Source organism: Pezoporus occidentalis, unplaced genomic scaffold (genome assembly GCF_034315485.1).
Source record: "Pezoporus occidentalis ecotype Australia unplaced genomic scaffold, CSIRO_AGI_Poc_V1 ctg129, whole genome shotgun sequence".
NCBI classification, from domain to species: Eukaryota; Metazoa; Chordata; class Aves; order Psittaciformes; family Psittacidae; genus Pezoporus; species Pezoporus occidentalis.
This window is the reverse complement of record NW_026913092.1, coordinates 4,061,562-4,086,414: the sequence shown is the minus strand read 5'-3', so window position 1 is coordinate 4,086,414 and position 24,853 is coordinate 4,061,562. Positions and strand designations below refer to the sequence as shown.

The 24,853-nt window shown below is 40.5% G+C and overlaps 1 protein-coding gene and 1 long non-coding RNA gene across 15 annotated transcripts in view; both read left to right on the top strand.

Moving 5' to 3' along the window:
* The window catches only part of DMD (dystrophin), a 1,213,044-nt gene that overhangs the window by 98,002 nt on the left and 1,090,189 nt on the right, over positions 1 to 24,853 (top strand). For 2 of the 14 annotated variants that reach the window (XM_062608093.1, XM_062608081.1), the window contains exon 1: positions 9,742 to 10,289. The exons of 11 other annotated variants lie outside the window; for them this stretch is intronic. In XM_062608093.1, coding sequence (XP_062464077.1) covers positions 10,193 to 10,289 — 97 coding nt within the window. In that variant the 5' untranslated portion in view covers positions 9,742 to 10,192. Of the gene's footprint in view, positions 1 to 9,740; positions 10,290 to 24,853 lie in introns of those variants that run through there. One more of the 14 variants, XM_062608108.1, reaches the window with a different exon arrangement.
* On the top strand, positions 10,786 to 14,542 carry LOC134158312 (uncharacterized). The gene is made up of 2 exons (XR_009962713.1): positions 10,786 to 12,366; positions 12,691 to 14,542. It is a non-coding gene; the product is annotated as an uncharacterized LOC134158312 (long non-coding RNA).

Sequence of the window (24,853 nt, the reverse complement as noted above, 5' to 3'; positions counted from 1 at the left end):
TGCACACTGGGAGTAGAACTGTACACACTGCCATGGTATTATTTGGCACAGTACTAGAAGCAAGTTCCCAAAACCCTCAACCAGAACCTGGCACAGATCCAATTAAATATGCCCTTCTTAGCTAGGATAGTACAGGAAGATGCTGTATCTGTGTGAATGTGATGAGAGAAAATTGCCTTCAAACTCTGGTCCCAGCCAATAAATCTTACAGCAGCCTAACTTTTCTTGGAATGATGCCTTAGGCAAAGCACAAGTGGTCCAGAAAAGGTGGAGGAGGAGGAGGGGGAAGAAAAAAATCTTTGAATATTTTCATGATTCTCTTTATCCGTTGCTTCATCAGAAATAGCGAGTCTTTTCTCCTTTCAGAGAGATTCAGAGCCTTAGGGCCTTTTGTGACTCGTAGTGACTGTGTTACATGTATCCTGTAGGGCAAAAGAAGCTGTATCTTGTCATATCTCACCCTTCACATGGCAGACTTCTTAAAATCAAGTATTCCAACACTCAAAGCAAATGACTCACTGTCAGTCCACAACGTGCTTAAAAATTAAGAGAACTTTTGATGTATTCACATAATGCATTCAGTTGAATGGTATTTTCCATGAAATGATGAACCATGAACATGAAACCAGTTCATTAAAACTGGCTTTCTTTTTGTGTTTTTGTGGGTTGTTTTTTTTTTTTGGGGGGGGGTGTGTGTTTTTTTTTTTTTTTTTTTTTTTTTTCCCCAGACATAATTTTCTACATTTGGTTTAATTCTGTTTGTGTTTTAGCCATACTGGTCTAATGAAGTGATTATCTCATTCTGGTATAGTAAGAATATGTAGATCTCAGTTTGAACACCCATCTTTGGAAAAGATTCTGAAACACATCTGGGCAGATATAACGAGGACCTGTGGCTTTGGTATTATTCATATATGGCTCCAGGGTTGATCTATAAACCTAGCATTTTGTAGTTCCCTTTTCTATTTGAGATGGGGAAAAGACTTGTTTTGTGGCATTCCTCTTTTTTTTTTTTCTTTTTTTTTTTTTTCTTTTTTTTTTTTTCCCCTGTGGAATGCTTTCCTCCTTCCCCCACTCCCCTTTCTGTCTAGAGTGAATGCTGATTTAGGCTTGTGGCAAAAGCTGTTCTTGGAAGTTGAGAGCTGACTTCTGTTCATAACAGAAGTGCTGATGTGACCGTTTCTTGGTGTTTTCAAAAGATATTTTCTGACCGACAACATGGCCCATTTTACCAGCCAGAGAAGAAGCAGAATGATGCTCTTCCTCAAGTCTGTTGAACTGGAAAGTATTGACAGAGAGACTGGTTCAGGAATATATTGATGACAGCAAGTGTAGTCACTCCAACTGTGCATGCATTAATGTCAGACTAGGATAAGCCTGAAATTGTTATGAAGAAATTTTGTGCCTGCACCAAGACAGCATCTTTGCTGGGCTTTGTTGTTTCTGGTGAGGGAAGACACGAGCGGGCTGTTCTGGGAAAGGACAGTTAATACTCATTGACGGGAAAACAGTATGCACCGCAGTGTTGAAACATTCTCTTCAACAGCTTTTCCTAATTAACCTAAATTGTGTTCCAGTAATTACTCAGAGAAATGAAAGTTCTGCATAGTGTTTAAAACTAAAAATATAAAGCCATGAAAAAGTCAGGCATTAGAATAAAATGACAAATTAATAGTGAGTCCTCTGTCATGTCCACCCCAAACATACGAGAACAATTGCAGTGATAGCCTTGGCATCCTGAACAGATTTGATTATGGACCAAATTTGAGTGCTTACTATTTTCTAAAGGAGAGGGCTTGGGAAATGGTGGAATTGCTGGATATGAGAGGAGAGCACTAAAAACTTTCCAGGTTCCACTGCTGTTGCTGATTTTTTTGACCTGCATACAGGAGCTCAGGTACCACATGGATTGTGAACCTTTCTTTATGCAATTTCTGTGTTTGCACACAGAAACTGCATACAGTAATTCTTTTTCTGTGATTCCTTTTTACTTGTCTTCTTCAACTCTGTGCTTTGGACCACATCTACTAGCTCCAAAATGGCCTAGAAGGATGCTGCATGCAGCAGCAGCCACGTGTTGCACACTGATGATGTTGAACTGGGAGCTGATGCAGGTGTCTGTCACTTTTACCAGAACTGGCTTTCTGTTTGTACTGACTGAAGTCACAGTTTCCTGGGAAATTTGCAAGATAATTATTTTTTGGCGATGATGAGGTCATTAAGTTCTGCAGTTTTTTGCATAAAAAGTGTTGGTAACGTGAATCAGTGTGAATCAAGTAATGTAATACCATGTTACAAGTGTAGCAGAATGTGCCCTGAATCTTGAATAGTGGAAAAAAGAAGTAATAACTGCTTAGGGAACATGTATTCCCACACTTTGTTTCCATATGCAATACCTGAATTCACCTTTTAGACTTAAAAAAAAACCCAACAAAACACAACCCTTTGAGCTATGTTATGTACTCTGTTGATATCATCAAAATCTCAGCTATTGTGCTGATACAATACAAAAATGATTGCACACTGATATTATGCAAAATAATGTTAAAAATGAAGCTTGGCAAGCAAAGAGATCCTTGGCAGCTGCCACTCTGCTCACTGGTGCCATTCAGTGCCCCAGATATGCTGGAAGTTTGACAGGATACAAGAGAGAGGGTTTAATTGGGCCACAGGTTTACTAATTCAACTAATGAGAGCAGTGCATCAATCACCACAAAACCCAGTGTTACTTCTTCCTGCCTGGTTCTCACATCTCTAGGAAGTGCTCCCAGTCTCACGTGTGGCTCCATGGCCACCACAGGTGTGAGGTCTGAAAGGCTGATGCCTCAGGGTTCTCGGGTTGCTGCCTTTGGCTGGGAACTGACTATTGAAGGGTTATGCCTTCCCCTAAATTTGCTTTCAGCTCTGGCTGAGTGACAAAAGGACCTTGCTGAAGTGCCTTCTAAATTACAATTATATGCCCTTCTATCTAGGGCAGCCCAAATAACTCACTGTGCCCTGGCCAGTCTGTGGATCAAAATAAATAATGAAATATTCACAGTGTTGAAAAGTACGTGTGTCCTGTGGATAGGAAAGTAGGAGTAGCTGCTCTGCAACTGAAGGAAAACTGGCAGAACTTTGTAGAGGGAAGGCATGTGAAACTGAAACTGAGGTGCCCCATAGCTCAGACCATAGTCCCCACTCACCTACCTGGCTCCTGGATTTACAGGGAGCTCTGACTTTGTTTTTCCTGTGCTGCAAGGCAAAGTAGTCCCTTACTGTGGCCTGCCTTTGAAACAGTTGAAATGTGTTGTCCTGGTCCACAGCACATGGGAGAGCTGTTCTGCAGGACCTGTGTCACAGAACTAAATCAAAGATATTTTTTTAATTCGATTCAGACTGTTAACTGAGGGGATCATCGTTCTCTTTAAGATAGAAAATGAGCCCATCTAACTTGTTTCTCATCAGGACTGCCGGAAGTGGAAGGACTTTGGGCTAACAAAGTCTTCTACTGCTGTCAGAAGATTGTTCTTATCCACCTCATTGATTCTGGAGAGATTTAGAAAAGATTTTATAACCTTAATGCAAACAAAACTTAGAAACCCAGCTCTTTGGCAGAAGCCCATTGTACCTCCATGGGTGCTGAGAGGGTTGCCCTATGGGTGCATAATAACTTAAAGATGTGTATTCTTCAGATTGTTCACATGGAAAATTGATCGTGCTGAAGTTGAGAAGGTTATTGAGCGCTAACAGTTGTGGATGATGAACTCAACTTTTGTTTCAGATTTAGATTTTTATCTTCAATCTCATATTTTAAAAACAATAGCATCTGGGATGTGTTTTTTTTTTTTTTTTTGTACATGTATTAATTTCCAGAGAAACCAAGTTGACTTTGTCAGAGGTTTTTTTCTTCCTACTTAGTACATATATTACAGTAAAACTGTAAACATCCTCTCTTAAATCTTCAGTGTTAAAGCAGATTATTCAAGGGTAGGGATACAAAATGTGAAGTATGTTATTTCTGCTGACAAAGGATGGAGGGAAGGGTAGAAGATTCTTTTGTGGTCACTGCAGGGAGAACTTAACTTTCTAAGACAGTAAGTCCGTTGTGAAGTGCAAATCAACTGTTATGGACTTTATTTTGGTTTAATTTAGAATATGTGTTGCAACATCTTTCAGTGATGCTGTGTAGCTTTGTTTCCTCTTATAGAAACCATAAATGTAAAATTTTATGGGATTTTAATATGCTGAAACCCATGTTGCTGCATTTATGCCAGGAAGGGGAGAAGGTGTTCACCTCTAAAGTCATGGTTTCCATATGTTATTATTCTGGTAATAAGAAGATAAGTTTGAGATACTGCAGGAGTTCGGAATGTGGTAGAATTTGCTTTAATTAGTTTTGCAACATATTGCATTCATATGCATGTTACCAATTGGTTAACACTCCACCAGGGAACCAATGCAATGAATTGGAAATACTGCGAAACCAGAACATAACTGCAGTAGCAGTTGGAATGACTAATAGAAAACATTTGAAAGCATATGATCTGTGATTCCAAAGCATTTATCAACCAGCTACCATTTAGCTTATGTGACAATCATCTGCATTTGGTGAAAATGGAGAGAGATGTTGAGTACTTTGCTAGCGAGCTATACTAGATGAGAGCACTGATGAGCTCAATACCACAGTGAATGAAGTACTGACACACAGTGGCTGCAGGGAAGGGTAGACTGAGATGTGTGTTAGGTTGTTATTTCTGGCTTTTAGTTTCTAGTGTTTTCCCCCGGTACATCTCTTATGCCCCATCCTGTATATGGACTGCAGCTGTAGAAAGAATGAACAAATTAAGATGCTTATGTTGGTAATTATTTCAAGCCTAGTATTCCTGAACAATGCCTTTTCCCAGAGAAGTAAAGGTACAAATGGAAGAAGGTTAAAGCTGTGTAGCTCAAGTCAGTCTCATTTAAAATGAATTGTGAGAGAACAAAATACATGTTATATATAATTAGCATCTTAAAACTTCATGTTATTGTGTAGTTCTGTGCTAACAGCACATACAAGAAACGCTTAAGGAGAAAGATTAACAGCGTTTCCTGAAGGCTTCAAGGCCACCAATTCTCTGAGTATTTCATAGTGAAACTCTGTGTTTCTGCTTTCTGATGTGTGTTAAATATTTGGAGAATGAGTTAGCTTGGTTGGTTTTCTTTTTCTTTTCTTTCTTGGTAGAACCTAGTATTTAAAATTCACAGTCACTGAAATACATATGCTATGTGAGAAGAAAATGTAGACTGTTGGCTTATCTGTAGACATAAGCAGAGGTTGGCATTAAAAATCCTCAACAGTTGCTGCATTTGAGAGATCCAGGTTTGTAGCAGTGTTCAGATGACCATATCACACAGTAATTTTCAAAAATTATGTACAGCATCCAGTTTTTGCCCTCAGATAACAGTTTCTGTAATATCTTTTGGGAATATTTTTTTATTTGCAAGTCTTGTAATGTGAAATCTTTGGGTTGCTGAGGAAATCACTGCTTATTATTGTCGTAGTACATCTGTAATAAAACTAGGTAAAACTTTCTTACCATAAATGGGATCATTCTCACTTTGAAAAGTTAGTCATGACTCCTCCTGGCATGTCTTCAGATAAGAGTCTTCTGAGCTTTTGGTTTATGACAAAATGTTGAACTTAGCTGAATTTTGTACACCTGAGAATCGATTAAAAAAAAAAAAAAAAGAATGCTGCACAAAAATAATTGAATAAACCATGGTGGAGATGGGCAAAATGTTTCAAACTCCTTAAAGTTTCAGCTCTTGGGATTGATGCCAGGTGTTGGGCTGGATGATTTTAGACATCCACATCTGAAAGTTCTTTCTGGCTAACTCAGCAGCCTTGTCTGGATGACTGGGCTTTGAGCCATTCCATTGGAGACCCAGGGCTTGTAAGAATCTGTGTGGAAATGATGGTTGTAGTGAGCTTTTACTTTCTAGAGACATGACTTTGTATGCATTATCATTTTCAGATTTTTATACACTTCTGTAGCATTATTTTTTTTTTAATCTTGAACAGTCAAAGCTACATGTGCTATAATTGTCAGAAATCAGCCTCTCTAAAATATTGAGATATTGTCATTAAAATTAAAGTACTACTGGCTCTAACTCCATGGGAAGTGATTCTTTATGGACAGCTTACTTTTATAATTACACATCAGAAGTCATGTAATTGAGAAGTAGTTAATATAGAATGATTAACAGTAAAAAAAAAAAAAATTAATAGCTCCTGTCTATATTGTCCAAAAAGCTTTCCACTGCTCCCATTGGAGATGTTTATTAATCAAAACATGCACAGTATATCATTAAGGTATTTTCTTGCGTGATTGATTGACTGAGTTAGTTGTTTAAAGGGGGAGGGTTGAAGTACCTAAGTATAATGGGAGGCAGAGAAAAAGGGAAGAGAAATTGACTTTCTTCAGGAGACATATTAGCAAAGCAAATGAACAATTTTTGCTTGGTAAAATCAGCATTCATTTTAGCATGCTAGAGACAGTGCATTATGTAGAGTGTCGTGCAGGGCTGAAGGTCAAGGCTTGCTTCATTTTTTTCAGTGATCTGTTATATACTCTCATGTAGTTGGGGTCACTGATGCTTTCAGAGAGGAAAACAAAAAAGGGAAAATGGCAGCAGGAAGAGATTCATGGTATCTTAACTATCATTGTAATGTGCACACACCACCATAATCAAACTCAAGCACACTGAATATGCCAATTAGTTGCTCCAGTAGCAGTGAAGCAATTAAAATGAATAGACATGTCTTTGCCATAAGATGTAGATGGAATAGAGGGATGAGCTTCCTTCCTTTCTCATGCTGTTGTCACCCAAATACATTGTATTTTCTTTGCCTACCAAGTTTAATACTGTAAAAAGCAGAATACCACTTGATGAGTGTTTTTCCATTCGTTGTTTATTCTTCCTCTTTCCAGACTGGGGACTATTCTGTATAAGACACAAAATTATGTATTTGTGTTATTGTAGAGTCTGGGATTGCTACCCATAGAGCTTTCTCTCTAAAGCAATTCATTCCATATGGGTGGGATGCTATAATTGTGTCTATGCAGATGCTGAATCCAGTTACAATAAGCAGTAACCAAGGCTGTTGTTTTCTCAGAAAAATGCAGAAGAGCTGGCGACCAAAGCCAGCTATTAATCTGCCCTATTAGTACATGGACAGAATAACTGATACTTGTTTCTCCTCCCATATTCTCCATTACTTTCTAGGCTAAATTTTTTTGTGCAACTAGTGTACACAGAAGATTCAAAACCTGCTATATTACAGTTCCCTTCTTCCAAAAATGGGTACTTCCCATAGGCCTCATCTGAACATGGTCTGAGGACGAATGGTCTGAGCAGCTAAACTGTATTGTGTCCACTCTGTGCTGTGCTGCCCAGCGCTAATACTGAATGATAAACCCCCATGGATCCTTCTTGTAATGATATGATTACTTTTCTGGAAATATTTCCCAAAATTCACTCTTTCTTTCCCCCTCCCTTCTGGCTGTTTCCCTGTTTTTGTACTTCCTTCTGAGGTATCTGGCTGTGGCGTAGGCTTCTGCTGAAGTATATTTATGCCATACTAGATGCCCCCATTCTCTTACCAGTATTATTTGTCTTATTAACATATGAAATGTTTTTCTGGATATTTCTATCTATAATCTTGCACAGCTCAAAACTCACTGAACTAGAACTCAAGCCTTTGGTGAGTTTTTAGGTACTTTAGGTTGTTCCTGCAACTCCAAGCTATGTGAGCTATGAACTCAAAACTCCTCTGTTGTGAAATACCATGTAAATGCCTTGTTGCTGTGTCTATGGTTTTAAAATCACAAAGCAGCTAGAAGTGTGAAATATTAAGCATATCCTTTTATGCACTTAGAATTTATGGTGACTTCAAAGTCAGTCCTCATTTATTGTCTGGTTTGTTTCACTTCAGAAATGACTTGAACTGTGAGCAAAAAGGATCTGACAGTATTTTGAGATAGGCACTTTGTAGTTGTGCACTTTACAGCTATACGACAGGACTGTCTCTGTTGCCTTGAATGCAAAATTAGCTCGTTGATACATGCTGCTACAGACAGAGGAACAGATGTAGTAATTCTACTTTATTTACATGAAATCTCTAAAAAGGCATTTTCTGGCAGCATGCTAGGAATAAATACAGTATCAAATATAACCCGCGCCATGCTATGGTAGCTCATTCAGGTGTCAGCTGTGCCATTTAGATGTGGGCGAGAGCAGGCAGTTGAATCCCTCCCAGCAGAGCTGGGAGCTCTCCCACACTTGGCACCCTAGTGCCAGCCTGCTCCCACTGTGGCCTGTCAGTGGGTTTTTGCTGCAGGAGCGTGCCTTTCCCTCTGCCTATGGGCTGGGCACCCCAAACCCTGTCTCTAGCCCTTGGGCTGGGGCTCTGGGGAGGGGCGAGGAGGGATCTACCCTGCTCTCCCACCCACTGATAACTCCCCTGTTGGAAGTCTAGAGGAAGCTATCAGATGTCCTGGTTTTTGGTTGGTGTTTTTTTTGTTTGTTTGGTTGGTTGGTTTTTTTTTTTTTTAATTACCATTTTTCCCCATTAATTTTTATATTTTTTTCTTTTTTTTTTTTTTTGAAGTAGGAGATTCTCAGATTCTGTTACCTTTTTTCCTTTTTTTTAATTTTTTTCCCCCCCTCCCCTTCATTTTCTGTGAGTTAGAGCTCCCCTAAGCTCATGTTTTCAAGCTTCTTTTTCATAGCTAGGAGGCTCAGGAGCTTAACTGTGAGGATAGGAAATTGTGGGGGAGGAAGGGACTTTTGGGGTGGGGTTGTGTGTGCAAACCACAGAGAAGTCCAACACGTCTTACCTTAGTGAAAAAGTGAGGCTTAAGTAAAACTTTGTGAGCCTCTTGAGCCAGGAATATGAGAACTGGAGAGTGATGCTGAGCTGGCTGCATTGCAAGGCACCGTGCCCTTTCCCCTTCCTTCCTCCTCCTTTGCCACTGTGCAAATGCTGAGGAAGGAGTGATCATCATTGTGCTCTCCATCACTACTTCACTTAACAGGTTTTAGCCAGGCAGCTGCATATATTAAGTTCTTTCTTTTTTCTCTCTCAAGTATTCGAACTTTCCTATGTGGGGTTGGGGATGTTTATTCAGCTTATGAGCACGCAGACGCATTAAAGATGAAATGCCTTGACTCTGAACTACAGGCAGAAGTGGTGGGAGGAGATGCAGCTAATTTAACTTGGAGGTTGATTGATGTGAATATGTCAATTTCTATTAATATTCTTCTTAAATCAGTGACGCAAGTGTGGTTTTTTTCCCCCCACCCCAACAGAAAATATAAATAGAAAGACAACAAAACAATCCTATCCTTTTAATTCACAATACTCAGAAGCAGATAAGGAAACTGTTGTTTAAGAGTGTCCTCCACAAGCTGGTGAAAAACAGCTTATGGTGGTGTTCTTGCCCCTTTAAGAATATCAAGATGCTCTAACATTGCTATCCAGTCGCAGCTAAAATGCATAAAGCACAAAAAAGCAAGTCACCTACAGGTAGACCTAGATAAATTGCTTAAAAATGTTCCATTCCCTCATTAGATAGCCATTCATTGCGTAAAAGCAACTAAAGGTGTAGCTATAAAAGCCATGTTTAAAATGAAAGAGAGTTGAGAGTGTGAATGCTCAGCACTGTTATTCAGAAGTAGCTTTCGAGCAGAGTTTCAACGGGAAGATGCTGTTTGGCTGGACACAAATCAGCAAATGTTTAGCTGAAGTGTGAATAATTCAAGCGTGCATGAAGAGGCGTGCTTTCTGAAGAGACAAAACGTGAGAATAAAAAAATTCTTCAAACATTTGCATCAGCCTTAGAGGACAATGCGAGCAGCAGGATTTGAAACAGATTTGCAGATGCACTCTTTTTAGACAGGGAGAATGCTCATTATATGCAAGATGCTTCTGTGGCTCATGTGTTTGCACGGAGGTAGAGGTTTGCAAGACTGACGTATCGGATAAAGTCAGAGTGGTTACCACACCGACGGTGTAGCAGCTGCATAATAAATGATGGAGAGAATCATGTTAGGCATGCCCACCTAACCTAACTTGAATCATGCGAAAGGGGAGCTGCTGGAATTCAAATAGACTTTCTGGTTCCCAGCAGTCGGCAGTAATAGAATGCTTTCAGGAAGATGACAGATGCAGGGGAAAGATGCTGTTTTGCACTATCTTGATTTGTTACGGCAGCCAACTTATTGGCATGATGGAGTGACAAGAAAAGCAGCTGGCATGGAAGGTAGGATTATCAAAGCTATTGCATCATTATGAATGTAATTAGAAACTGACCATGACAAAGCATATGCTAGAATGAGCTGCCTCCTCTGGCAGAGGATTTGTTGCTGAGGTCTTGAAACTCTGAAAACAACATTCCTTGTGCAAAATGGATTTTGCAGTTTCATTTATGCTTGTGTTACCCTTTCTTTCCTGCTCGCCTCCAAGCTCCGGGAATCGCTTGCTTGAAAGAGAGTGTTGTGTTACGATGATACTGAAGAATAAAGTATTTTCTAAGTCTGTGAAGCCTCAGGTAGAGAGAAGCAAACATGCGAAACAAGACTAGGAAAGGCTCCCTTTGATTCACTAGCAGACTCTGATTGATGTATTGGCATATTCAGGAATCCCGAGGAAATGAAGATGCATGTACTGAATGCTTTGGTATAATGAAAAGATATTATTGCACGTCTCTGCTTTATAGATAGTTGTGTTGTTTTTTGTTTTGTTTTGTTTTGTTTTTCTGACAGGTTTTATTCTCCATTAGTTTTTAGCTCTTGATATTTATTCAGTTGTTCAGTATTATATAAAGAAAATACATCAGTATCTCCTACAGGGTTTCTCAACAACTCCGTCATCTGTTTCAGCTATTGAACTGTATTCACGTTTTGCCAACTTGATGCCTACCCAGCTGGTCTATCATTTCTTGCTTGATTACTGCTCTTAATTTCTCTGTATCAGCTTGTTTCAGACAGGATTTTGAAAGCTGTTAATGAGAAATGACAGTAACTGCTAAATTATTGAAAACTGGAGTATTCTGTTATTTTTGAAACATCAGAGAGCATTTTTATATGCATTTTATTAAATTCAGATTCTGTATTGCAGCAAGGTTATCATTTAATCACTGAATTTAGCTGTGAATACTTTAAACTATATGAGTCACAAGCATAACTTTCCACTGACTATTTTGAGAAAGTTTGAGAAAATTTACAGTTGCTTTCTTTGGTGTATGCATCATCTTAATATATGTTCCTTCCTCCTGTCCACTTCCTCCCTCCCTCTCTCTCCTACCCCCCTACCCTCCCCCAATATATACTCCCTCTCTGTCACAGTAACTGGTCATTAAGTGTATACTGTACATATTGAAATATTTTTTTATCACCACTAGGGTGGAAACACTAAGCAGCTCCGGACAGGTGATTTGAACAGGTTTAAAACAGACGTCAGCTCTATCGGAGTGGGTCACCCTCGATCTCAGAAGTAAAAGTGGTGATTTCTAAATGTAAGGCAGGATCTCTCTTTCCTTCCTCTTTGGAGTTGCAACAACCATTCAAACACTGCTTGGTAGCTTGCAGGAGATGATTATGTTAAATTATTTGCTTTATTTTGCCTTGCAAAATGCTTTTGTTCAATGTAAACTCCCTTATTCATCAGGTATATAATTTTTTCCAAGGTGATAAACAACAAATCTCTTGTCATATTAGATATTCATTTTTCTGATTTTATTTTAAATGATTTTGCAGTCTGAACTCTATGTAGTCTTGTCAAAAGGAGAACAGGCTATTAGACACTAAATGTTGCTGACTGAAGCTGTAACAGTTTGAGAAAGATAGATGCTTCTAGATACACAGCAGTGAACCAGCCTTAGAAAGTTTGAAGGTAAAGATCAATAAAACTGATATACCAATAGCTATTTTGAGCGTTTGCCTGTTTTGATCATCTCTGAGAGACATTGTAAATTATTTTGTAACTGCTGGGAGGGGAGATATACTTCTTAATGGAGAGGTTCACTACAGGGCTTGTATAGCCAAAAATAGTTCTGTAGTTTTGATGACAATAATAAAAAAATCTTTATTCTACTTCAAGGAAGTTCTGTTAAATTTAGAAATAATTTTTCCTTGTTGTTGATGATGAAACCCTAGAGAGAATAAGCCATATAAACAGCTTAAGTGCCATTCACCTTTTCAGGGTAGCAGTAAAACTGTTTTATATCGCGTGTGTTACTTTTATACCCCAGAAGCAGGTAGTCGCTCCTTGTCTCAAGAGTGTTGGCTGGCTATCATTGGACAGTAGTTACTTAAAATGGTCTTTTCCTTGTGACACTGGTAAGCATAAATGCATGCTGCCTGTGGCCATCATCCAGCTGACAAGCGATTTTTATAGTTTGCCTCTGTTTTATCTATAGTACCTGGTTTTAGCTGTTTCACTGATGAATTAAGAAGACACTAGGTGGAGCTAGCTGTTGATTATAAATAGAGCTACAGTAATACAGGCCTGTTTAATGAGGAAGCCTCTGTATATAATGATGATTATTAAAAATAACAATTTAAAATGTTAAGCATTTAGTTGGACCTCAGCCATGAAATTCTAGATCTGGTGGCATTAGAAAAAAAAACAATTTCTCCATTTTCCTTTTATTATTTTACAAGAAGGTAATCAAAGATGAAAAAATAATAAGGGAAAAGCATCTACATTCAACAAAGAGGACTAGGAAGCAAAAGAACGGAAATAGAAGTAGAAAAGAGGAGAGAAGCAGCTGTAAGAGCCAGCAGATGTTTCCACTGTAGATACAAAATTGGATATCTGCATGTATTTGACTGTCTTTAGCCTGATGCACATAGATTTTCTATTATCCTTACATATAAATCCTTTTTCCATTCTGTCTTCCTGAATTAAATTGTAGAGCTGACATGTTTCAATTTATATATAGATGCGGGACCAGTGTTTGCAAATCTCATCTTGGAAGGGTGATCTAAAAGGTGTCCAAGGGCACAGGAAGTTATCACATGTTGGATGGCCATAATTAAGAAAAATATAAGGGGTTATATATTGAGGGAGGTGGAAGCTGTTTGTATCTGCTCCTTCATATGATTCTGATTATTAATCCCTGTCAGGGATAAAAAATACTTAGTCCTAGACAGTGTGATAATACAAGAAAAATACTTTCATTTCCACACAGATTTACAGCTCTGTACCACAGATATAGTATGTACATTAATTTGACAAAAAAGAGAGACAAATCAGGGTTTATTTTGATACTTAGGTACATGAACTGAAGAGGACATCTTCATGTCCTCTGTTGAGTGAAGCACTTGCAGGTTCAGTCAATGCCTTGTTCTTATTGCAGTGAAAGGGAATTGGAGTCAGGAGATGCTCAAGTCAGTGAGGAGAACTTGCCCAGGAGAGAAATGACAGCTGTCTGACACTCCAGAAGTAAAGTTTTGAAGACTAGAGATTAACCATTTTGAGCATTGTCCATAGAAACTTGAAATTTTAGTTCTGAGCTGGCAATGTGAGTTAGAACGGCCTTGAAAAGATGCTGGACAAAACCAAGTTGAGCTTGAACCTATTGCTTGTTAGCGGAGCCTTGCAAGAAAGCAGTGCTGCATCATCTACCTGAAGAGACCTTCTGGTTATGAGCTGCGCAGTTGATGCTCAACGCCATGAGCATGTGAGGAGGTCAGGTATAGTGCAGACAAAGTTTGTTAGTTTTCCAGATCATTCAGTGTTTTATTGAGGCTAGACCATGATTATTTTTTGTTGTTGCTGTTTTTAATGGATAGTTGTAACCAGAAACAAAGCCTTTGAAATGTGTGAGGATGTCAGTACTTCTACATCTGCTTCCCGTACAGTTTTGACTGCCAGCACCCCGGGATCTCTTTGCTTTGAATGAGCTCATCCTGATGTGTCCTGAATGTTTCTTCTGACAAGATGATGTGTGTAGTGTAGCAGCACTTGGCTTTCTGATGCTGGTCAGCTGCTGCTTCACTCAGCTGGTGGTTCCTGCTGAACAAATTCTAGTCTAGAATTACCCACGGTGTGGGTGTTTGACCACCTTGGGAAAGGATCATGAGAAGCTGAGCCAGGAGAAGAAGGAAATGTACTCCTCCTCTCTATCACTAAGATCTATCCATTGTAAATTTCACTGGAATGAGGAGGAGGGTAGGAGGAGGAAAAATGGCAGTGAAAAGTGAGGAATGAAGGGGCTTCAGGTGTTCATGAGACTGTCATTTGATGTGGTCTAGTGTGAGATGTCCCTGCCTATGGCAGGGCAATTGGAACAAGATGATCTTAAGGTCTTTTCCAGCCTTGATCATTCTGTGATTCTATGATTTTATAATCACTTTGCAAAAAACTTAAGGAAAGGCACATGTGGGAGTAAAGCTTGTCCAAGGGATATTATTGAGCATCTGGTTATGCACTGCCAAAAGCTTGCTACAAAGAAATATTACATCTAATCAAAATGTATTAATAGATTAAGCCTATTAGCAAAGAAGGAAACATTTTTGTTCAAACTCTGTGGGCTTGTTTATTTTTACTGTGTGACAAAACTAAAATTGGTGAGGGGTGTGTGTGTATGTATTTGATAATAAATGCTAAAGAGTGTCCTTTCTCCCTACCCCAGATTAGGGTTATTTTTTCTCCAGAGGATTAAACCATCTATCCCTGAAATCACATAGTTTTAATCTCCATCGGAAATGCTGAGATTTCCAGAAGCTGCTAGTTGTTGCTGAGCACCATGTTAACTTTCTGCTTGATGCTGGAAAGAGTGAAGGGCAGAGGAAGAAAACCTCTGTACAGTTGTTGGACTTTGGTCAGCAAAGACATGCAGAGAAAAGGCTGATGTTTTACGAAGTCTGATATATTAGTGCTTCCTCTTCTCATTCTGGTGAAATCAGAGTAGAAGATCGCTGCATTTGAATTGGAAGTAAGAAAGCCTCCAGATTGCTGCTTCACTGCTTGTCATAGTGGGTGGATATAGCCTGTCTACTTCCGAAACTGCAAGGTAGTTTAACTGATTCCAAGTGATTCTTTGCAGAAATGAGGTTATGAATGCAGTTGTTGTGAAGTTCTTGCAGAAATGTCCTGAATGTGATAGACCTAGTAATGCAGTCATGAAGAAGGGAGAGCTGAAATGGAGAGGTGAAAGAAGTGAAATCAGGGACCTACCATAAATGGGAGAAAAAACAAGTAATAATAGTTTTGCTTGCATCTTCTTTATTATTTTTTTTTAATTTATGATCTGAGCATCTGTACATCAGAATAAGGGTGCAAGGTGCACCTGTTCATAAAAATCAGGAACCTTCGTCTGCACTGCAGTTTCTTTAGTTTTTGTATCTTTAAAATAGATTTTAATCTTAAAAAAAAGGAAATCAGAAGAGTAAAACAAGATTAGGCACAGTGTTTTTCATTAGTATCCTTGAGTTACCCACCTTAGATTTTCATATTGAAACACTGTTCTTAACAATGTGTTTCTTTTATTTATGTATCCCTGAAGATATTGCACATAGAGCAACTGGTACCCTGATACCCTGACTTGCTTGGTGAAGTCAGAAACAAGATGCTGAAATGGTCGGAGATATTTTTGGTTTTGACCAATGCTGAGAAAGATTCTTTTCATCCACTTGCTTCCCTCCCTTCCTCCCTCCCTCCCGCCTGTGTCTTGTCACAAGTGGGGAAAAGGAACCAGAAAAAATTAAAGCAGAATTTGAACAAAAACTAAGCTACTTGAAACTTGTGTTTTCTTAATCTATATCTAGTTTCACCTTCACCTCTGTGTCCTGATGCTTAAGAATAAAGAGCATGGAGAATTTCTTTTATAAGGTCAACTTCTTTCAGCTAACACACTAAGTAAAACCACCACGTGCTGTTTTCTCTAGACTTTCTTTTTATGAACAGCCTGTTATTTTTATATGGCTATTAAGTGGATTGTATGTTTTTGCAACAATTAATGCAAAGATTTTCTGACAAGATTCATATTTTTTTTAACCATTTACATATTCCCACAGTATGTTTATATTTAACATGCCTTTATTTCGTCTTATTACAAAATAACGTTTATAATGGGAACTCGTGTAATTTTATACTAATGGTCCCAAATGATATTTAGTAATTATCCCCTAGGTACAAACGCCACTTTTTCAAAGGGCATACTGGAATATTCACCTATTTGTTTAAATGAAGGCTTTTGCCAAAGACCAGACTTTTCACTTTTGCAGTCCCAGGCTGCTTTTCATTCACTGTTGGTCTAGTATGAGATAAGGATTGTAAACACTGAGAAATGCAACCTGTGTGTTTGTAGTGAGTGCAGGCCCTGAATTATGACTGAATAAAATTTGATAGCAAGGCAGAAAAGTACAAAATAACTGCACATACATGGGAAATGTCATATCTCTATTTTTCCAAGCCATAATGAATGGAATATTTTAAGATTGATGTTTTGGTGAAATAGTTTGAAATAGAATTGAAATACTCAGTGATTGAAGTTAAAATTATGAAGAATTTTAAGATGTGTATGATTTAATGTCTGTGATGACTCTCAGACAAGTAGTCAAATTACTGACTTGGCATTTCTAAGTGGCCTGGTTTTAGACTACCAAAAAGTGCAAGGGTTGTTTATTTTATGAATTAATTTGTTTCTTAGGAAAACATTTCAAAAACAATGAAATTAATTGCCAGCCCAGTTTATCTTGTGATTAAATCTTTGTATGCATGTGTCTCTTCAAATATTTCTTCAGAAGTGAAGAACAGAAAGCATGTCACAGATGTTGGTAAATCCCAGTAGCAAGTTATATTTATTCCTGGGCTCTGTTATTTTTCACGACTTCAGAAATAATAAATATTAGGTAAATGATTAGCTGTGATACAACCTGAACCAAGATCAAGCAAATCCTAAAACAGTTAGGGTTATGAAGAGAATCTCAGGCTACTAAATTAAGGATGTATCTAGGAGGCAGAAAATGAAAATGCTTGATGTACCTTGGCACCTTATGCAAACCAAAACCAGTACCACTACCTGAGCTAAGAATGCAGATCAGATATGGTTTGCTTCTGTCAGAGAAGCTATGCTTTAATTTTAGCAAGTAAAAAGCAGCAATACCTCATTGTCATAACACCTAATCCCACAGTTTTCTTACAGGCGCTGTTTGTTAAACTTTATAGACCTAAATGTGACTTCCAATCACCAGCATTAGCTAGAGCATTAGAGCAGATAATAAAGGTCCTGTAACTGTAAAGAACTGGTATGTTGCTGAAGTGTATCAATTAGGTTTATTCCACTGCAACAAGCAAATTAATTTTGCAGGAGTACTTTGTGAAACTGATATTTAGTGTGGGTTTCTATTTTATGTGGCTGACACATCAAATAAGCAGCAGCCCAAGCAGCTCTGTTGGACTACATGTATCACATAGTTCCTTAGATCTGTCTAAGCCTAGGGAGCAGCACACTTATTAATTTATTGCTATTTAATGCAAACATTTTATTATTTATTGTGTGACAATAATGTATGTGGCACATGACAAAGCGCACAGAAAAGTGACTTCTTTGCTCTAGGGAATGATACATAATTAATGTGAAGGGTCTGCTTCATATCTTCAAAACCAGGCACAGAATGATGGCTGCTAACCTTGACCAGCTGTGAAGCTGTAATATACCCTAAGCAGAAATGGCATTGAATTTTGTGAACCTGACACATAACTTGAGGATTTTACACTGAATGATAATTGTGTCGCACAGAGATAAACCACCCATTGATGTCTCTGAGATGCCATGGAAACACAGAAGTATTAGTTGTTGCAGTGTCTGTGTGAGCCAGAAATAGGTGTGTCATTGGGAATCCTTCACAACCTGTACTTCAATAGAAATACTGAAACTGAACGAGTGGGAGAAAAAACATCTGCATTGAAAAAGAGAAAATATTAACTAGCCCTTAGATGTGGGAAAGGTAGAGGTGTCAACTTAGACAACCAGCTTATTCTGCTGTTGCATGAAGCAGCTTGTTGGTATCTGCCAGGTCAGGACCATAATATTTTTTACCTGAGCAACAATCTCAGGACAGTTGTATGGGTTATTGTAATTCAAGAGCGAAGACCTCAGCTATCTGTTTTTTGTTGCAGCATAGTTTTCTGGTTTAACACCTTGCCCTAGGATTTGTAGAAATACAAGAAAGCACAATAAAACTATTGAGGAGAGGTGTATCACTGCAGAAATCGTCAGTTTTATTTTGTTCTCTGGGATTTTATTTGGTTCCAGCTCTCTCAAGTGAGTTTAAAGGGAAAAGAAACTAATACTGGTACTACTAAACAGATCCACGTTGACAAGACTGAAAAAGCAATTGTTTACCCCCAGCAGAGGTACAGGACTGGAAGCATTGGTCTCACCCAAATCAGCACTCCCGGGAGAGGCAGAGAGAGAACAATGGAGAGAGGTTTTGGGGGTGGTGACGCCTGTTTCTAAAGTGTGTGATTTGGTGCGGGTGGAAAGGTGAGGGGCTTCAGAGACTGCAGGGGTGACTTCTATCAGAAAAAGCTAGGGCTGCTCCATATGGGACACAGTTGGTTGCAGCGACCTCTGATGGACCCACTGCAGGGCACAGCTGAGCCCCTCGGCCAAGGTGGGGGTGCCTTAGGGAAAGACTTTAAGGAAGGGAAAAGCACTGCCCTACAGGGACTGAGGTGGGGGAAAGTATGAAATGGCAGGAGGAAGATGGAGGAGGGGAGGAGATGCTGCAGGTGCTGGGGGAGAGATTCCTCTACAACCCTTGGAGAGAAGACCATGCTGGAACAGGTATCTACATTAGGGATAGGCTGGAGAGTATGGAACTCTGTCTGGGGACAGATGATCAGTTAACAGAGCGTTTGTGGGTCAGGGTTAAAGGGAAAAAGCTATGGGAGACGTTACTGTGGGGATCTGTTACAGACCGCCTGATCAAAAAGAACCTGCGGATGAAGCACTCTATAGACAGATAGGAAAAGCCTCACACTCCCAAGCCCTTGTTCTCATGGGTGACTTCAACCACCCTGACATCTGTTGAAATGACAGTACAGCCTGGCACAAGCAATCCAGGAGGTTCCTCGATTGTGTGGAAGACAACTTCCTTCTGCAAGTAATAGAGGAGCCAACAAGGAGAGGTGCCATGCTTGACCTCGTGCTCACCAACAGGGAAGGACTGGTTGGAAATGTGATGCTCCAGGGCAGCCTTGGATGCAGCGATCACGAGATGGTTGAATTTGAGATCCTCAGGAGAGTGAGAAGAGCATGCAGCAAGCTCACTGCTCTGGGCTTCAAAAGAGCAGACTTTGGCCTCTTCAGGAACCTGCTTGGTAAGGTTCCATGGGATATAGTCCTAGAGGGCAGGGGGGCCCAAGACTGTTGGTTGATATTCAGGGATCACCTGCTACAAGCTCAGGAGTGCTGCATCCCAACTAGAAGGAAGTGCAGCAGGAGGGCCAGGAGACCTCATTGGATGGATAAGGAGCTCCTGAGGAAAATTCAAATGAAAAAAAGAGGCTTACAAAAAGTGGAAGCAAGGACAGGCAACCTGGAAAGAGTACAAGGATGTTGTCCAGGAAGCTGGGGACCAGATTAGGAAAGCCAAGGCCCAGTTAGAATTAAACTTGGTTAGGGATGTTGAGGATAACAGGAAAGGATTCTACAGGTACGCAGCAAATAAAAAACAGACTAGGGAGACCGTAGGCCCCCTCAGGAAGCTCTCGGGAGAACTGGCTACACAGGATTTGGAGAAGGCTGAGGTTCTTAGTCACTTCTTTGCCTCGGTCTTCACTGGCAAAGGCTCTGACCAAACCACCCAAGTCTTGGAAGGCAGACGCAGGGACTGTGAGAATGAAGACCTTGCGCCCACTGTAGGAGAGGATCTGGTTTGAGACCATCTTAAAAATCTGAATGTGCACAAGTCCATGGGTCCTGATGAGATCCATCCGTGGGTCCTGAAGGAGCTGGCAAATGAAGTTGCTAAGCCACTGTCCATATTAGAAAAATCATGGCAGTCAGGTGACATTCCCGATGACTGGAAAAAGGGAAATATAACCCCCATTTTCAAGAAGGGGAAAATGGATGACCCAGGGAATTACAGACCAGTCAGTCTCACCTCTGTCCCTGGCAAAATCTTGGAGCAGATTCTCCTGGAAGGCATGCATGAAAATCGACAAGGTGCTTGGTGACAGACAGCATGGCTTCAATAAGGGGAAATCCTGCCTGACCAATCTAAGGGCCTTCTATGATGGGGCAACAGAGCTGATGGACAGGGGTAGAGCAGTTGATGTCATCTACCTGGACTTGTGTAAAGCGTTCGCCACAACATCCTTGTCTCTAAATTGGAGAGGCATCAATTTGATGGATGGACCACTCGGTGGATAAAGAACTGGCTGGATGGCCACACACAAAGAGTTGTGGTCAATGGCTCAATGTCCATCTGGAGACCAGTAATGAGTGGTGTCCCTCAGGGATCGGTGTTGGGACTGGTCTTGTTTAACATCTTTGTTGCTGACATGGACAGTGGGATTGAGTGCGCCCTCAGCAAGTCTGCCGATGACACCAAGCTGTGTGGTTCGGTTGATACGCTGGAGGGAAGGAATGCCATTCTTGGCACACTTGTAAGGTGGGCTGATGCCAACCTCATGAAGTTTAACCATGGTAAGTGCAAGGTCCTGCACCTGGGTCGGAGCAATCCCAGGCACAGCTACAGGTTGGGCAGAGAAGAGATTCAGAGCAGCCCTGAGGAGAAGAAGGACTTGGGGGTGTTGGTCGATAAAAAAATGAACATGAGCCGGCAGTGTGCGCTTGCAGCCCAGAAAGCCAACTGTATCCTGGGCTGCATCAAAAGGAGCGTGACCAGCAGGTCAAAGGAGGTTATGCCGCCTCTCTACTCTGCTCTCGTGAGACCTCACTTGGAGTATTGTGTGCAGTTCTGGTGTCCTCAACATAAAAAAGACGTGGAACTGTTGGAACAAGTCCAGAGAAGGGCCACGAGGATGATCAGGGGACTGGAGCACCTCCCATATGAAGACAGGCTGAGAAAGTTGGGGCTGTTCAGCCTGGAGAAGAGAAGGCTGCGTGGAGACATAATAGCAGCCTTCCAGTATCTGAAGGGGGCCTATAGGGATGCTGGGGAGGGTCTCTTCATTATGGACTGTAGTGATAGGACAAGGGGTAATGGGTTAAAACTGAAACAGGGGAAGTTTAGATTGGATATAAGGACGAAATTCTTTCCTGCTAGGGTGGTGAGGCACTGGAATGGGTTGCCCAGGGAGGTTGTGAATGCTCCATCCCTGGCAGTGTTCAGGACCTGGTTGGACGAGGCCTTGGGTGATACTGTTCAGTGCGAGGTGTCCCTGCCCATGGCAGGGGGGTTGGAACTTGATGATCTTAAGGTCTTTTCCAACAGTAACCATTCTATGATTCTGATTCTACATCGCAGCCTATGGAAGACCAGGTGGATGTCCCCTAAAGGAGGCTGCAGCCCATGAGGAGTCCACACAGGAGTGGAAAGTTCCTGAAGGGACAGCCTGTGGGAGGACAGGGGAAAAGTGTGAAGAGGAAGAAGCATCAGTGAGTCTGTGGGATGACCTGTGCTGGAGCAGGGGAAAAGTGTGTGAAGAGGAAGGAGCGTTAGAGAGGAGCTGTTGTGGTTGACCATATTCCGTGTCTCTTGGTGGGGGGGCCATGGGGCAGGATTTGGGAGTGAAGAAGAGAAGTAGAGCCTGTAGAAAAAAGGGTCATGGGGACAGGTGTTATTTTGATTTTTTTGACTTTGTTTCTCACCATCTAATTCCACTTTAAGTGACAATAGATTATTTTCCCCCATGTTAAGTCTGTTTTGCCCACAACAGTAACTGCTAAGAGATTTTTCTGTGTTTATGTTCACATAAGAGGTTTTTAGTCCTATTTTCTTCCCCTTTCTGTTGAGGAGAGGGAGTGAGGGAGCAGCTGGGTGGGTGTATGGTTAGTTGCCAAGGTGGACCCACCACAGTGAGGTTAGACTGTTCCAAGGGAGCTTTCCAAATTGTCACAGGGCAATGACTCAAGGTCAGTCATTTTTAGGGATGACTGATATTAGAATGGATGGGTGTGGACCACATCTGATACTTGGTAAAAAAAGAAAGGTTGTAAAATGAAACCCCTCTCTGTTTAAAGCAGCAAGTCACTCCAGAGTATTATTGCAAGTTTAAAGGCACTGTAGATCGTGTGCACCTGAACTAAGATCAGGAGCTTGAGGAATTATATTTGAGCAACTTCAAGAATGCCTTGGCATGGCTAATACTTTTGTGTACCAGAGAGAGATGTAGTGGAATTTTTCCTAAGCTGCACTTATGACAAAACTTCAGTTTTAACCAATTCCAAGGGTGTTTCCATGCTTTTAACTACTTAAAAATGAAAGAGATTTGGTGGGGAAAAAAAAAAAAAAAAGGGTTGAAGCCTGTGGCTATGACAGGCCATCCATTCAGAAGGATAAAAAGGAGAGAGAAAAAACTTTATTGAAAAGATATGCCATAAAATTAATCACAGAAAATGTAATTTCTTTTATTAAAAGGAAAAAAAAAACCAAAACAAGACAAAACAAAAGCCAAAACCAAACCAACCAACGGACCAACCCCCTACTCAGTGGATGTTTGTGGCATTTCACAACACACTGGTAGTACAGATGTCATCTGTTGTTTCTAGCAGAGTTTGAAAAACAAAGAAAACCTATTTTACTCTATTTGGGTCATTTCATCATTCTGGGTTAATCAGCAAAGAGAAAATATGCTGTGTCCTCAGGCTGAGAAATGTCTTACTAGGCTGTTAGCAGATAGGGGAAGAGCTAGCTGTCATTAGCAGGATGTTGAAGGCTGTCTTACTGTAACAAGTTCTGTTCTGGAGGCTGTGTTCCTTTCCACGTTGCTGACATCATCCAAGTTTAAAGCAATCCAGCTCAGTAAAAGTATTTTCTGTAAAAGCAAGGTTGTAAGCATGAAGAGTGAATGGAGGTAGGATGGGTTCAGTTCAGTGGTTTATTCCATTTAGGAGCCATTTTGGAACACCCAGCTGGAATCTTGTGTGGATGACATCTCAAGACAAACCCATTTAAAAATATTTATTTTGGGAGATGAATAAGGATCAGAAGATATTTTGTGGAGTGATCATTACCTTGGGACAATTTTGTCTTATTCATTACTGATTTCAACCCTGATTTAGAATTCAACTGTTTTAGAAATAAAAACCTTTGTTTACCACTGTCAGCTCTCGGAGCTTCAGCCATTCACAGTCTGACAACACCACCAGGCTTCTTCCTGCCTAGAAAGCTGCTGAAGTTCCTCTTCTAAGATGTCAGTGGAAAATGGCAAAAGCCTTGTTTTAATTGTTGGGGTTGTAAGCCCAAGGAAGTAAGGGCTTAAGTAAGAAGGAAGTGTAATTCAGCACAATGGAAATGTAAAGGGCTTTGGAAATGTGAAGAGGCACAGTTCCTTTCTCAGAGGCAAGACAGGTTATGTTACTTATTTTTATTTATTGGTCTTTGAATTGTACAGCAAGCCAGTGGTGGGTTTGGCCCACTTCTCACATCTGTGAGGGGGATGTTATTTCTGGCATCTCTATGTAGAAGTTAGAAAACAGAGTTAGACATCCATGTGAATATCAGAGTTCAGTGAATATACCTATGAAAATCCAGCTTTTCTTCGATATATCTCCTATCTTCAGTGAAATGAATCTAGGGAGGAGGCAGCTAACTGGTTGGAAGGGACCAGGTTCATGTCTTCATCTGTTACTTGTGGAGGTCAGTCAAAGAGTATTTATGGAAGCCTGGCAGTACTTTCTCTCCTTATAACCAAAGAAATTAAATTATCCCAACCCATTACTGGAATAAAGTGTTAATCTTCACTGCAGATGCATTTTTAGATAAGAACTGGGACTCTTCTTTGTACACTTTGGCATGATGCTTAGCACCTGTAAGTCATTTGTCTTGCTTATTATGCTTGCAAGTAGACTGTAATAGTCATATTCTGTGTAGTAAGTAATGAGCCCCATTGCTCAAGAACGGCATAAGAAATATGCAATGAATTATTACAAAACTTGAAAATTCAGTAAGGGAAAGCTTATCTATACATGAAGCAGGATTAATTTCATTAATCACATTCTTCTGTTAGTGTAGTGTCCTAAATGTTGACTTCCGCATTAAGAAATTTACTGATGTTCACATGGAACCTCCTATGCTCCAGTTTACACCCACTGCCCCTTGTCCTATCACTGGACATCACTGAAAAAAGAACTAGCTCCATCATCCTGACACTCACCCTTTACATATTTGTAAACATTGATGAGGTCACCCCTCAGTCTCCTCTTCTCCAAGCTAAAGAGTCCCAGCTCCCTCAGCCTCTCCTCATAAGAGAGATGTTCCATTCCCTTAATCATCTTTGTAGCTCTGCGCTGGACTCTTTCAAGCAATTCCCTGCCCTTCTTGAACTGTGGGGCCCAGAACTGGACACAATATTCCAGATGCGGCCTCACCAAGGCAGAGTAGAGGGGGAGGAGAACCTCTCTTGACCTACTACCCGCACCCCTTCTCACGCACCCTAGGATGCCATTGGCCTTCTTGGCCACAAGGGCACATTGCTGGCTCATGGTCATCCTCCTATCCACCGGGACCCCCAGCTCCCTTTCCCCTTCGCTACTGTCCAGCAGGTCAGCCCCCAACCTGTACTGGTACATGGGGTTGTTCTTCCCCAGATGCAAGACTCTACACTTGCCCTTGTTGAATTTCATCAAGTTCCTCTCCACCCAACTCTCCAGCCTGTCCAGGTCTCCCTGAATGGCAACAC